This window comes from Manis pentadactyla, chromosome 6 (assembly GCF_030020395.1).
Source record: "Manis pentadactyla isolate mManPen7 chromosome 6, mManPen7.hap1, whole genome shotgun sequence".
Lineage (NCBI taxonomy): Eukaryota > Metazoa > Chordata > Mammalia > Pholidota > Manidae > Manis > Manis pentadactyla.
In genome coordinates, this window is record NC_080024.1 from 62198861 (window position 1) to 62215516 (window position 16656).

At 34.1% G+C, this 16656-nt stretch overlaps 1 protein-coding gene across 1 annotated transcript in view; it reads left to right on the forward strand.

The window, feature by feature from the left end:
* The window catches only part of SP3 (Sp3 transcription factor), a 63567-nt gene that overhangs the window by 2051 nt on the left and 44860 nt on the right, over positions 1-16656 (forward strand). The window contains exon 4 of the mRNA XM_036876933.2: positions 7115-8474. Coding sequence (XP_036732828.2) covers positions 7115-8474 — 1360 coding nt within the window. The remainder of the gene's footprint in view (positions 1-7114; positions 8475-16656) is intronic.

Consider the following 16656-nt stretch of genomic DNA (forward strand, 5'->3'; position numbering starts at 1 on the left):
CGGGCCTGAGGCGGCCCTCCCTCCCAGAGGCCTCCCGGGCGCCCGCGCCGTTGGCGGGGCGGCGGATCGCGCAGCCAGGGCGCCCTTTCCTGCCTTCTCGCAGGCCTGCGTGGACCAGAAGCAAGCCCAGGCTTTCTCTGAATTGTCATGCGGCACCTCGATCCAAATTCACTACAAAATGAAGTCTGAGAGGGCGGGGGGAGACGACTCCAAAATGGATGTTAGAGCGATTCACATCTGTGCCGAAAACTCCTTCGTTGAGCACTACAAAATTTTCAAGCACAGCCTATCGGCCATAGATAGTATCAACTACAGAGGCAGTGTCTTTAGTTTCTCGTATTTTTGAACCTGGAGCTTTTTTTTGCTGGAACTTAATGAACCTCACTGATTTAAATCATAAACGTTAAAAAAAAAAGGAATGAAGTTTACCCTTTGAATCACTCTTTTGTGTGCAGGAGTGACACTTTGAGTGCTCATTTAGGGGCCATTGCAAACTGTTCAGTTTTAGTTTTTGCAGACTACTCAAATTGGCAGTAATTTTTCATAAGTGGATGAAGTGGAACAATTAGTGACCATTGAAGTCAGCAAAGTTAGCACTTTGGCTTTTGAAATTGAATATGAATACAGTTACAAACACAATTACATGTAAGGAACTGTATTTACATGAATGCTAATGAATACCATGCTTGTTTGGTTGGTAAAAGCTGTATTTTCATTTTTTTTTGATTGCTCTTCTGATAGGATGTGGTGGGATTCTTTTTGTACTGTTCGCAGTTTGGAGCAGGGGGAGGAGCTGGCCAGTGTGTATGAGAGTTTAATACAATTTAGTTAGAAACAATATTTTAGACTTAGTTTGAATTTTATATTTGACTCATTGATGTTGCATTAGTTTCTAACAGGTAGATGTGTCCACTTACTAAAGTAATTGAAACCTCGCCGTCATGTTTGGGTGTTTTTGAAGTGTGTTATAGGAATAGATTTGTGTAGTGATACTGTAAATAGTCACCATAGACACAAAAGTTTGATATTTGGTATAGTCCGAAGGGTATTCTTAGTGTGTCTAGGATTTACAAGTGAAGTTAATGTTAGACCATATTGTTAAATACTGTATGTGTAATTTTAGTGCTTCAAATTATACTCCAGAGGGATGTGAATAGTTTAGTGTCTTATTAAAAGTATGATACTATATCCGTCTACCCCCACAATGCCTAAACAAATTGTTTATCTAAAAAAAAAAAAACCCAGTGCTTTGTTAAAATTGCAAAGTAGATTGCTTCTATTTATCTTTTTCAATAGTTGAAATTAGAATAAATAACTAATTGCAATTTACCAAGTTTAGATACCAGCTCACCTGTGGGAGAGGGAACATGTGAAGGAGGAAGTTATGGATGAAAAATGTGTATATGTGAGTCTCAGCCCTAGGAATAAATCACTATCTCCAGTCTCAGCCTATTGTGCCTATGTACTTGGAAGGAAGGTCTTTCAGTGCCTCTTCAGCTCTTCCTCTTAACTACCAAATCTTTACTGATGTCACATTTCCCTCCAGATGAACGTGATTTAGAATCAGAGCACTTTTTTGTATGTATGGTACTTTTGCCTGAAAATTTTCACTGAGTAAAATCAGTAAGACTAGCTTGAATATGTTTGTTTAAGCAAGTGGGAAAATTATTTTTCCAGTTTAAAAAGAAATTTCAGACATGTACATCTCAGAAAATGAAAGAATATAAGTGACACTGGGATTTCTTTTCCAACTTAACAGTGTGCTTAGATAATGGTACTTTACTCAAATTACTGGGAATCATAAGAGGTCTATAAAAGCTTTTGTAGCTGTGCTTTTGAAAAATTTTATTTTGGAGTAACTTTATAGAAAAGTTGCAAAGGTAGAAGTAAGAGTTATACTCTTCACGCAGCTCCCCCTAAGGTTAATATAAACATGGTACATTTGTCAACTAGAAGCCTAACAATAATACATTGTTATTAAATAAACTACAGACTTAATCTGATTTCATCAGTTTTTTCACTAATGCACATTCTCTATATTAGAATCCAGTCCAAGATGCCACATTGCATATAGTATTGTGTTTAAAACCAAGTGCATATTCACACATACAGTTCAGCTTTATTCTAGTTCAGTTTGGTATTTTAAGATTAAAAGGGCATTGAAAAGCCAATCAGCTGCACTCAAGATTTGCTTTAAATACTTTGAATTTAGAATTTGTTATAATATGGTACAGATTTTTCCTGGAGCCTGGCCAAGAATGTTTGGTTACCCTTAGTACAATGCTGAATAGGTCTAATTACTAAGTAATCTCACCTGTAATGTCCCACAGCATGGACTTCTAAAGTTGGTTTGATGACAGGACTCTTTTGTACTTCATTATTAGAAGTTGTGTAGTTGATTACAGTGACAAATCAGGATATAGGAAAAGTAAACCTTTATGCAATATTAACTTGTGTGCACTTATAGATTATTAGTTTGCTCATTTCATGGTACTTTTTAATAAACTGCAGAAGTAAACATTACAAATGTCATTTCCTTACCATCAGTTTAGGTTGTAAATTTAGTGTCCATTAATTTATTACGTAAATGTTGATTAGCCAAAAAATGAAAGATTATTTCAAAAAAAGCTTATTTTCACGATTAAAACAAGACCTATACTGTCATTGCAGTGAATTCATTGGGGAATTGTTTTAAGTCTGTTTTGAGTTTTTTAGTGTTCCTTGAAGATTTTAAGAAACATACTTATCTAAGAATGGTTCTTAGTTTGTTTCCACCTTAGCTTCACACTGGTTCTTGTTTCCAGTTACAACTCCGTCCTTGCCTGTTTCTGGCTTTCATAAAGCCATTTCTGGGAGCTGAGAAGTTAATAATCCTTTGTAACTGCTGTGCAATAAGTGATAGGAATTTCTCCTTTTTTCCTTTCCACAGGTATTATTTGAGAGGATAGCCTCTTTTTTTCCCTCTCTTAGCTTCCCCTTCCCCCTCCATTTTTATGCCTGGTTGCACTGGAGAATGCCCTTGTAATGAATTGCTATGGCAACATCCCAGGGCTACTCTGGTTGTGGTCCTTTCTACCCTGTGATTATGTGTTTATGTTCAGAGAGAGGCTTAGAGTACCTGCAATTACAACTTTTTACAATAATGCCGAAGTCCATGTTAGGTGGTGGTAGTTGTCTAATAAAAATATTAAGAGTTACTGATAGAAACTGGTAGATTTTCCTTTTAGTGTGTAAGCTTAATGGAGAGGGTTATCTTAACTTAAACTTAAAACTAGTTCTTGCTTGGGTTATATGTTTTTATGTCTCTCTCCCTTTATTTCTATGGTGTTTCCAGTAGTCTACAATCAAACATTTTTACAACTTTTTTTTGGTGTTGGATGATTTTCTAATTTATCTTTTAGTGGTATGCTGCTGATGAAATCCTTAGTGGAATTATGGAAATAGGTTTAAAATTGGTATAGCGTTTTTTCATAGAAGACTGATGTCTCAAGGGTAGCTTTATTGATCTATTTTTCTATCATTTTCTTTGCAATGATTTAAAAGTATATATATATATATATATATATATATATATACCTTTATTTGTTCAATGAATACAGATTTTTGTGCCAGGAATTGTGCTAGGCATCTAATGGATGTTTCTCAAATTTGTCCTTATAATCTTAGTAACTATAGTAATATGTTAGGACTGCATAGTGCTTTATAGTTTATGAAGTTTAACGCTTGCTTTTAGTTCTTATGACCTTGCAAGGTAATATAGTTCCCATTTTTAACGTAAATTGAGTGCTTGCTGCTCTAAATCACACACGGTTCCCTAGTTCTACCTGGGACGACACATTTCTGACTTCTTTTAGTGTAATAAAACTCCCCTCCCCCAAGATAGTCTTAGCTTAAATCATGAGAGACTAGTACTTTTCTGATTCAGTTTTTCTTTTCAGATTTTTTCCTCAATTCTATTAAAAAACTTGATAAATTAAAAAAAACTGTACCATTTATCATTAAAAAATCATTTTTGTTGCCTTTTTTTGTTTAAATTATCTGTTGCTGTTCCCAGCCTCCCCCAGGCATTGGCTTCATAAATGTTTTTTGTGTATGCGTTTCACCTTAGATTTATTCAAAAAGTTCAAATACATCATTTTGTCCTGGGTTTGGGGATTTCCTTTCAATTAATAGCCTGCATTGTTGGGAAAGTGCTACTACAGTTTTTTTTTATTTAGTTTCTAGAGGGGTGTGCTTGGGGTAGTATTCTGAGACTTGCCATTTGAGTAGTATTTATTTTCAAGGAATTTTCTTGACTAGAATGCTGTTCACTTATAATTGAATATCTGTTATTTCTATTTTGAGATTAAAAAAAATACTCTAGATGCCATAATTTGACTATTCTTTAAGGATGAAAAAGGGGCAAAATACCACTAGTGCAGAATTAATTTGTACCTGAGATACTGTATGCTTTGATGCAAGTTGAATAATTATAAACTTAGTAGTAGTCAGAAAATTCAACAATTGATTCTCCAAAGAGAACAGTAACCTTAAGGATTGGATTTTAGATAGTGTTCTTTAGTGTAGATTTCAGCATAAGGTGTGGATTTAAATATCTTTATTTAAAATTCCAGGAGACTGAAATGAAACATGAATTGCTATTCTAATATTGGGAAAGGTGACTTAAGCTTGTAATTTCTATACCAGATAGAAAACTAAGAATACTATTTGATTTTGTCTACATTTTAATAATTTAAATTTGATAATTTCAGATGTTTGCATTTAAAATATAGATCATTATTTTTGTTCAGGTCTAGACATTTGTACTGGCTCCCACAGTTTCTCTGCCTTTAAGTTTCTTTTGCCTTTCTTTCTGTCTCCTACTCTAGGTCTTAGTTTATCTTTATAAAACATATGATTTCACCAGTCACTTGCTTAAAAGCTATACCTTGTGTAGCTTTCATTAACTATCTGCAGGATAAAACCCAAACTCCTTAGCAGGCTCTATGAAGCCATTTACTCCAGGCCCTGATAAAAATGTCTGGTCCTCTTCCCCATTACTTTTCTCTGTGAATATAAGGCTTTTCTGGATCCTGTCTTGAACTTAAAAGTACACACTTTAGAGTTTTGTTTGGTCTGTGGCTTCATTTTTCTTATACCTTTATTAGTGCCTCGGTTTATGTCTACTTCCTAGCTGCCTACAGTGAAATCTTGAATTTTATTCTGATTACTTTAAATACCTCTTAATTGAAATATTATTTTCTCAATCTTCTCTGTTCCTGAAAAGTGTTTTGATCTCATGGCTAGTGTACACCACTATTCACATAGTAGTAGCACGTATGTGTATGTCTGCTTGGATAGACTGAACCATTTGATTATAAAGATTGTGTATCTCATGGGCTTACTCCTATGCTTATTTCATCTTGGTAGATAAGCTCAAAGGTCTTGAACTGAGTCATGAAACTGGTTCATTCATTGAAATGTATACTTTTCAGGTGTGCACTTAGATGAAAATTAGGTAGTGATTTTAAGAGACTTGTAAGATCTTCTGGTTCTCTAGTATTTTTATTAAATTCTGTAGAATGGTTTACGTTGAAAGAACAGTGTTTGTCTTAACCTTTTTTTGTGGTCATAGACTCCCTTTGAGAATATGTTGAAATCCTAGGTTATGCCTTCAACCCCCTAATTGCAATTTCTCATGAAGCTGGTATGCTATCTCATGACCAGTCAAAGAACTCTGGAAGCCTGGGCATGGATCCTAGGTTGAGGATGCTGGGCTAGGTGTGTTTGTGTTCCCATTGTCTAGTGATACGTGGAGTTAAAGGAAATCACATACGAATTTTGAAGAAAGTGGGATAGGAATTTTTTTTTTTATGTTAATTTATATATGGTCTCATTTCCCATGTCTTTAGAAGACAAGTGTGGTGTAGTATTTAAGGGCCAGGATGCTGGAGTTAGACTTTGCCCATTTTTCAATCCTGCCTTGGCCATTTGGTGGTCATGTGATTTTTGCCCCTCAATTTTCTCATTTATAAAATGGGATGATAATAAGAACACCTGCCTCATAGGATTGTTTTAAGGAGATGATAGAATCCTCCAAACCCTTGTCATAGTACTTGACATATAAGAGAATGGCTCTCAAATGTTAGACATTACTGTTGTTATTCCCTTGAAAAAATTTACCCTTTGACAATGCTATGTAGTATTCTATGGCTTTCTGTTTTTGTACATTGGTATTTTTCCAGTGTTGCCTAATCCAAAAAATATGGGGATGATACTTGAGATTCTAGCAAGTCACAATACAGATATGTATGTTTGGCATTCTATTGCAGAATTTTAAATAGAGTAGTAGATAAAGCCATAATCTATATATCCTCCAGGTTTTAGATTCTAGAAAAACCTTTCAGATGGAATGACTTTATCATGTGGTCACAGAGCAATAACCTTTCCTCATTAAATATTTTTAAGATTTTTTTTTTTTCTTTACTGGTTCATGGGGAAACTTAAAGAATTTGATGGCTTGCTAATGGAATAGCCCTAGTCAAGTTTACTCTGGGGTACATTAGTACATGCCATAAAAGGGTAGCTTTAATTGTTTGCTTTAAGGTTTTATAGCAGTAATATACAAATCTTAATCTTAATTTTTCTAACTCAGATGAGTTGACAACACAGCACTAATGTTTCTTTTTTGTACACAAATATGCACTTGACTTAGTGATATATTTTTAGTGGGTTGTATACTTTTCATGTTCTTTGCAGTGTTTAAGGCCTGTTTGGTTTGAGCTGTCCATAATCTCTTTTAGCCACTTCTCCTTTATTTATTTTTAACTGTACTGCATCAGAGATCATAGATGAAGGATTAGATAAGTTTGTAGTTGTAAAACAAAGAATATACTAAAGTTTTTTTCCTGCTCAAGTAGCATGGATTATCTTTGCAATAACTAATAAAATTGGAAATGATAATTATTATTATTATGGTTTCTTCAGTAATACCTCTGTATTTGAACTCTGTTGTGTTATTAAGAGACTTTTATTTTCAGGTAGTAGGATTTGTATCAGTTTTTAGAGTTTTTTGAGGATTGGTTTAAATATACCACAAATACATATCACAATGTTTTTTGTTTTCTTCATCCAGACAGGTGATTTGGCTTCTGCACAGTTAGGAGGAGCTCCAAACCGATGGGAGGTTTTATCAGCCACACCTACAACTATAAAAGATGAAGCTGGTAATCTAGTACAGATTCCAAGTGCTGCTACTTCGAGTGGGCAGTATGTTCTTCCCCTTCAGAATTTGCAGAATCAACAAATATTTTCAGTTGCACCAGGATCAGATTCATCAAATGGTACAGTGTCCAGTGTTCAATATCAAGTAATACCGCAGATTCAGTCAACAGATGCTCAGCAGGTTCAGATTGGTTTCACAGGCTCTTCAGATAATGGGGGTATAAATCAAGAAAGTGGTCAAATTCAGATCATTCCTGCCTCTAATCAAACCTTGCTTGCCTCTGGAACACCTCCTGCTAATATCCAGAATCTCATACCACAGACTGGTCAAGTCCAGGTTCAGGGAGTTGCAATTGGTGGTTCATCTTTTCCTGGCCAAGCCCAAGTAGTTGCTAATGTGCCTCTTGGTCTGCCAGGAAATATTACCTTTGTACCAATCAATAGTGTCGATCTAGATTCTTTGGGACTCTCAGGCAGTTCTCAGACAATGACTGCAGGCATTAATGCCGATGGACATTTGATAAACACAGGACAAGCTATGGATAGTTCAGACAATTCAGAAAGAACTGGTGAGCGGGTGTCTCCTGATATTAATGAAACTAATACTGATACAGATTTATTTGTGCCAACATCCTCTTCATCACAGTTGCCTGTTACTATAGATAGTACAGGTATATTACAACAAAACACAAATAGCTTGACTACTTCTAGTGGGCAAGTCCATTCTTCAGATCTTCAGGGAAATTTTATCCAGTCGCCTGTTTCTGAAGAGACACAGGCTCAAAATATTCAGGTTTCTACAGCGCAGCCTGTCGTACAACATCTACAACTTCAAGAGTCTCAGCAGCCAACCAGTCAAGCCCAAATTGTGCAAGGTATTACACCACAGACAATCCATGGTGTGCAAGCCAGTGGTCAAAATATATCACAACAGGCTTTGCAAAATCTTCAGTTGCAGCTGAATCCTGGAACCTTTTTAATTCAGGCACAGACAGTGACCCCTTCTGGACAGATAACTTGGCAAACATTTCAAGTACAAGGGGTCCAGAACTTGCAGAATTTGCAAATACAGAATACTGCTGCCCAACAGATAACTCTGACGCCTGTTCAGACCCTCACACTTGGTCAAGTTGCAACAGGTGGAGCCTTGACTTCAGCTCCAGTTAGTCTAAGCACTGGTCAATTGCCAAATCTACAGACAGTTACAGTAAACTCTATAGATTCTACTGGTATACAGCTACACCCAGGAGAGAATGCCGACAGTCCTGCAGGTGAGTCTTAAGTCATGCCATACTGTAGATAGATTAAGTTCAGTGATTTGTTAATATGTGGGGAAGTTTTTTGCTTTAGGTTTTTAATGGCATGTGGCTATCTTTAAAGGTGATGGTAAATTTCCCTGTGTCTGTGTAAAAAGTAGACATCAAAATGTCTTCCAAATTGTCCTTCATTGAAAGTTTGTAGTTTTTGAAGTCAAGGATTCATTTCTCTATTAGGCAAACATTTGTAATTTTTGCTTACTTCTAATTTTTTTTTGCTTATATTTTTGTAGCTTACATTTTGTAGTTTTACCTTGCATTTGTTTTCACATCTGGTTGGTATTGTCAAACATAAAAATTTTTATTTCTCAGGTAAGGTGTCTTGGTTGTCCTAGGTGTGGTGTAAATGAAATGTTGCATGCCTTATATTTTGTTGGGGAATCCGATTGGCATAGTGAAAGCATGGTACCTGGGAGTCTTATGTTGTTCACCCACTAGCTATGTGGTTTTGGTCAAGTTCCTTTTTCTTCCCTAAGTTCAGTTCTTTCATCATGTAAAATGGGATTGTTTGACTAGGTAACTGCATCTAGGGTAACTTCCAGACTTAAAATTCTTTGATTCTGTGCGATAGTTTATTCTTACAAGTATGTAGTGGGCATTAAACTTAGCTCTGCTAGATAGATACATTAGTACTGACAATATGGGTAGGAATTTCAGAAGTGCGCTCTTTGAATGTTGTGCAATAATTAAATAGTAAAGTTTTAAGAGATAGTATCATTTTTATTTAGATGACATTTTATAAAATGTTTTCTTGTGCACTGAATCCTTACTTTTACATTTCTACTTAAAGTGTTTGGCTTCTTATGGAGATTGTATTATTGTCACAACCCACTACTGAGTCAGTGGTTCCAAACTCTTGAATTGGGAAACTTGAATTTAATTTATTCAAGTAATTCCCATCACCATAAAGATTCCTTTTTTCTTTTGAGAAGTTTATGTTATCTACTTAGAAAATAGGAATTGTCCTGAAGCCTCATATCTGTACTTGGAAAGCCTTTCATTGCATTTGAGCCTTCTGAAGCTGGGGTTTAGAGCGGCAGTTCTCAAAGAGTGGTCTGTGGACCCCAGGGGGATCCCTGACACCATCTAGAAGTCCTTGATGTCAAACTACCTTTCTAATACTAAAGTTACTTGCCTTTTTCACTGATGGTGGCTAAAATGGCTTGTATTTTAGTACAAGGTAAAGCAGTGTCACTACACTGTACTAGTAGTTGTATGCTTCATGGTCTTGTGCTGGTAGTTAAAGAAAAATGGCAGTTTCACTGAAGACTGATCTTGATAAACCAGGCAAAAGTAATTTTTACTAACTCTTGACCCTTGAGTGCTGTATATCCTTTTAAAAATAATAGCTTTATTGAAATAATAATTTATGAACCATAAAATTCACCTCTTAAAGTATACAACACAGTGGTTTCTAATATATTCACAGACTTGTGCAAATATCACCACTATCTGAATTTAGAGTATTTTCATAACCCTGCACCCCTCCCATAACATCTCATGCCCATTAAAATCATTCCTCATCTCCTCCCCTCCCCTCTCCTGATCCCCTGGCAACCACTAAACTACTTTCTGGCTCTTTGGATTTGCCTATTCTGTATTTGCTTATTATTTCCTATCAGTTGGAACCATACCATACATGTCCTTTGTATCTGACTTCTTTCATTTACCATAATATCTTCAAGATTATTAGTTTTAACTTGGTATTAGCTTGTATCTGTATTCCATTCCTTTTTTGTGGTTGAATAATATTTCATGTATGGATGTACCATATTTTGTTTATCTGTTGATGGACAGCTTTTCCCCTTTTTGGCTATTATGAATGATGCTACTATGAATATTTGTGTACAGCTTTGTGTGTGGATGTATTTTGAGTGGTTGGGTTGTATGTAACTGTATGTTTAACATTTTGAAGAACTGGGAAACGTTTTTCCAAAGTGCACTATTTTACATTCTCACCAGCGATGTTTGAGGGTTGGTTCTAAATTCTCTGCATCTCCATTAACTCTTACCATTGTCCTTCTTTTTTATTATAGCCATCCTAATGTGTGTGAAGTGGTATCTTGTATTTCTGATTTGCAGTTCCTGCTGTATGTCCTTGTAATATTCTGTGACAAAATGGGAAGTATGCTTTAATAAAGCACTTATGCTGCATACCGTAAGATGATTGTCTTTGAAAAGAAATTTTTAAAAATTGTGCAGTTGTATGAGTTGCAAGCTGAATTACAAGCTGTTTTCATCACTGTTTTTAAAAGAATGACTGACAAACTGGTTATTGAGAGACTCATATTTAAGTGACACATATTTTCTTTCAAAAATGAATTGAGTGATCTTGTTGCTTAAAGGTAAAAAACAAAAATATTTGCTATCAGTAATAAAATTTGGGCTCTCCTGTAAAAATTAGAATTTTAAAACACTCAGATCTACTATGAACTTGGTAGCTTTTTAATAATTAAATATTTCCTGATTAGATGGATACTGATATGAGTAAATAGGATTCTTGTGGATACTATTATAATGAAATGTTCTAACATTTAGAAGATCTGTATGGTAAGTCAGTGACCCAGTAGTTTTCAAGTAACCATCTCATGTTTCAAAAATCATGGTAAAAGATCCATTCAGAGTTCTCTGTAGACCAATAACAAGCATATGGAAGGTTTACCAATATAGTTTTAGATCGTACATTTCAACTGACCTTTAAGAAACTGCCACTTGTCAGCTTTGGTATACTATCAAAAAAAACCCACAAATGGCTGAAAGGCATTAAATTACTCCTCCTTTTCTAGCCGTGTATCTTTGTGAGGCTAGATATTCTTGATATGCTCCAGCCCAAACCCACATGTAACAGATAGAATGTAGAAGCAAATATGGGACTAGTTGTCATCTTTTAACCTAGGTATTTATAAAGAGATTTGCAAAAATATAAAATAAGGACTCTCTTTACATTAAACTTTTATATATTTTTGGAAAAAGTTTTCATAAAGTGTTGATTTGTGCTAACATAAAACAGGTTTATTAATCTTGAACTAAAAAATGTAAAATTTCTCTTTTATGGTAATATCGAAATAGTGAACAAAACCTTTTGGGGACCTCAGCAATATTTAAGAGTTCAGGAGGAGTTCTGAGACCAAAAAGTTGACAATACTCATAGAATGACAGACTTCTGGATATTTAGAAGATAGTTTTTAGAGGCTTTTAAAGCTTGTACAAAGTTAAGATTATGGAGATCTATACATTCTAGAAAAACATCTCTGTAGAGAATTTATTTGTGATTTTTGTGGATTTATGTTGGTTATGAAATTAGATTGGTATAAGGACTAAGTGCTTCAGGGCAGTAATTTATCTCCAAAATACAATAAAATTTATTTCCAAAATAGCAATATTGTATGAAGTAAATAGAAAACGGGATTTTTGAAGTGGTAGCTTAGTTTATTGAATGGTGGCAAGGAAACAAGCACTCAAAAGGACCATTAAATTTGAATTGTGCCCCTTTTAAAGGAATAGACAAAGAATTTGAAGAAAATTAGAAGTTAAAGAGAGAATAAAAATGCATAGTATATAGTAGCATATTTAGCAATAAACATGGGAAATTTTAATTTGGGGGATATTTGGTAATAGGAAAACTGTCCCTTGGTGTACTGTCTTAATGACGAGAAGGAAGATAATTATTACAGGATGTGTCTCGCCTGAGAAAATTAGACAAAAACATTTTTATCTGTGTTAGGGCATAGAATGCCCAGATGAAATGCTTAAAACTTTGACTTCATTGGTTTTCATTTTTATGTTTGGTAAGTATGGAAATAATGTGATGATTTTCCAAAACAAATAAGAAAGCAGTTCTTTACCAGGGCTCTGGAATTTCTTCGATTTTTCTTTCTTTGCTTTTTTTTTTTTTTTTTTCACTCTCTCATTTAACAAAAATAACCTCTACTCCATCCTGTTTTAAGCAGTGATTCTGACTCTGGACCCCTTCTACTGAAGGGTATGTTTAGTGCCTTTTAACTCCTTGGAAACCACAAACCCCTGTCTTCCTTGGAGCATAGAGCTCATCAGGCCCCAAGCTGCAGCCCCACTCACTGGTATATTTCTGTTCTGTTCTTCCTCGCAGAGAGATGCATGCTGTTTTAGAGGACTTGTGTTTTTGAAGTTTCACTTTGTCTACCATTGCTATCTAATGTATCTGAAACTGGATGAGGAGGCAGTTAGAATTTACTTACTTTCCCAGTGTCTTTTCTACTGAGGGAATTTCCCCAAAACTTAAGCTAATACTTACTCAGTTTCTGAAGATTTATAGTCCTTTGCCAGATTTTGTTTTACCTAAATACAGATTTAAAGACTGTGTATGTTTAAAATGCAGTCAGATGTTTGAGGTAGAAAGGTTTATACAAGTCATTACTTTAAAGCAGAAAACCTAATGCTTAAAATTCTCCATTATCCATGGAAAACTACATAGTGGTGGATTAATTGGTAACTGCGCTTTTAAAACTAGTAGTGAGAGAGTGGAAACACTACAAAAAGTTGGATTTTTAAAATTTTACAGTTAATTATTTAATAAGTATTGAAGGGCAAAAGGGAGAGATCACTTATGGACTTCCGTTGTGCCAGGTGCTATTTAGATATTTTTAGGTATATTATCTCATATAATTCTTTCTCAGAATAATCCTGTTACTATTCTGACATTTGGGGGAAGGAAACTGTCTCCACGTCTTCATAACTAGCCTTTTTTTTAATCTCCAATATACTGTGCTGACTTGGTGTTCTACCATTTAATTTACATCAATAATGTACCTTTTGGGGGGCTGTTTTGCTTTAGTTTTTTTCCATTTTTGGAGGGAAAGTACTAGCCTTATGTATTTTTTCCCCCTGGTAAGTGGAGGAAATGTCTTCTAAAAATTTTTAAATAATTTTTATTGGTTTTACTCAAGAAATCACATGTCAGAACTGTCTAATTATACTGCTAAAGGCTAAACCTGTTGCTTGAACAGCAGAGTATAGTGGAAAGAATGGAGAAAAATATGTGACTATGGTCCATATGGATTTAAAATAATTGTTAGATCTTGTTGCACAAATAGATCAACCTAGCTATTGTTTTATATAGACTGCACAACAGTTCATTATTAACACAACCTGAGGACATTTTAGTTAGGTATTACACAGTGTACTCAGCTTTGTTTTCATTCTGAACTCTTTATTTGGGTAACAGCATATGCAGGCCATAGTCTTTCACTGAATATTTTGGAATTTCTAAAATTTTTATTTTAAAGCTTGAGAAAAATAATTTGTATTCTGACTTCCCAAAAATATTTTTTTTGGTTTACTCATTTTCAGTCTTAATGTAAATATGTGTTTTCTGAATTTTATTAAAGTTTGCTTACAAAAGTAATACAAGTTTGATGTGGCAAACAAAACATGGAAATTTTAATGTGGAAAATGAAAGTCTAATCTCATCTCAGGAATAAAACTTGGTGTCATATACATTTTTCAGTATTGTCATAATTATACTGTACAGCTTTTTAATCCTGCTTAATTTTTAGTTACTTTTTAAAAATTGGTTGAACATACCTGCTAATTATTTAGGTCAGGAATTATATCCTACTTAATTATCTATTAATAAAGATAAAAGCACCCGCATGAGGAAGAGCCAAGAGTCAGATTCACTGCTTAAAATGGGGGTTGGAGTAGTCCCCTTTTTGTTAAAGGGGAGATGAAAAAAAACTGTTGTTACTTTAAGGTATGGGTTAAATAAGGCAGTACACTTATAGAGATGGGGACACAAATAGGAGGATGTCAACACAGTCTTGTGATCAGCATCTGAACCAACCTGGATCACTGAATTGTTAGTTCAGTATTTAGATCTGTGATATCTTCAGTATTACCTCTAAAGACTATATAAGACCTAGGTCTGCACTGGGGCCAGAGAGACTTGGTGGAGGCATGTGAAAAAATAGCAGGTGTGGAGGAATAATATGTAGAGAAAAACTGCTCAAGTCTGAAAAGCAAAATGGTGGAGGCAAAATCTATGAAAGATAGCCAATAAAATAAACACTTTGGAAATGAATTCATGTCAAATTAAAGAAAAGACAATAGGACAATATGTTAAATTTCTAAAATCACTATAATTGTCTGAAATAAAGGAAGCTATAGCATCTTTAGAAAAATTGTGAAACAAAAAAGGTAAAAAATAAACTCTAGAAATGAGAAACATTTTTCATTGATTCAAAGACACATTACTTTTAAGATTTTAATATTTCTGAAATCAGGGTCTATCTTTAAAATCCATGACATGTTAATGTTTAATGGTGCTTTTTCTTTTTGATTGGTGGTGTGTCCTGTCAACATTGTCTTAGATTAGATGAAATAGAAAAATTTGGAGTGAGTTAGAACAAGGACAGCTCTTCGGCTGAACATAGCAAAAGAAAGAATGAATAGTATTATACTAAGGAATTTACCCAGAATTTATAACATAGAAATAATGAATGATCAGTTGAGAGACTTGAGAGATAAATTGAGAGCCATCAACATAGGACTTCCAGAAAAAGAGAATAGAGTGAATGGCAGGAGAAGTAATATTTGATGAGATAGTAGGTGAGAATGTTCTTGTGTTAAAGAAGTACAGTCTACAGATGAAAATTTTACTTCAAATATTAACATAAATAAAAATTAAGTCCACTCTTGACATACAGTAAAATTATGGAGAAAGAGATAATACAAATTTTAACAGACAGAAAAGTCATATTACTAACAAATTACAGACCTACAAACTTCTCATCAGCCACATAGATGCTGAAAGATCATACAGTAATATCCTCATAGTACTGAGAGAAAACAACCAGTAGCCAAGAATTCTATATGCAATTAAACTCTTACTCAAAAAATAGCATATAATGAAGACATTTAAAATATTCAAGGACTGAGTTAAAGAGGAAATACTAGTGATCACAGAAATGGATAAAAAATAAATTTTACTAGTAAACTATTACAACTTTAAAAAATAGAGAAAATTTCAAAAATACACAAAAGCAGAGAAATGTAATGAGCCATACATAATAGTACCACTTCCTAGCTTTAACAGCTCCTGTTTCCTCTATTTCCATTACTTAACATTTTATTCTTGCTGGAATAAAGTAAATCCCAATCATGGTATGATTTTACCCCAGAATACTAATGGAATGATTCTCAATGTGTATACCCTGAGACCCTTTTCATGGGGGACCATGAGGTCAAAGCTATTCTTGTAATAACACTAAGATTTTATTTGCCTGTTTCACTTTGACTTCATAAGTAGTGTACAGCGGAGTTTTCCAGAGGCTATGTGATGTGACAACAGGTTGAACACAAACAGGTGTGGAGATCAAGCTGTTTTCTAATAAGCCAGATACTAAAAAGATTTGCAAAAATGTCAAATTATTCTCACTTAAAATTTTTTTAAATAAAAATATTACTTATGTTCATATTTAATGAGTTATTTTAAAATCAATAAATATACCTTTAAAATTTTCCCACTTTTTATTCTTAATATGGCAAATATTGATAATACTTATGTAAACAAAGGCCCTTTGAGATCCTCAAATTATGGAAACAAATTTTTTTTATAAAGATATAATTAAATGCAGTAAAGTTCACAATTCTGCACATTGACAATTGCACACAAATGTGTAATCACCATAATCAAGATAGAGTATCATCTCACCACTCCTCATTCCCATGTTCTACTTCATAGTCAGCCGTTCACCCTTATCCCATTCTTTCGTACATAGGTGTAACTAATATGAACTAAAGCTCCTTGAAATCCTCATTGATTTTTAAGAGTTAAAGAGATCGTGATACCAAAAAGTTTGAGAACTGCTCTAATGAGTAAGGATTTTTAAAAGCATAAGCACAGTACATTATTTACAATACCTTAAATTTATAGTAATCCTTTAATATGACTTAATATCTTCCCAGTTGATTAAAAATTTCTTTCTAGAATTGATTTGAATTAGGATTCAAATAAGGACTGTGTTTTATTGGTTGATAATGCCTCCAAGTTTTAGCTTTTCAAGTAATGGTTTTAACAGGTTTTCATTGTCATTTGAATTCCTTACTAAGGTTTGTAAAATGGTGATTTTTCTAATTTTCTTAATCTTTTTGTTTTTAT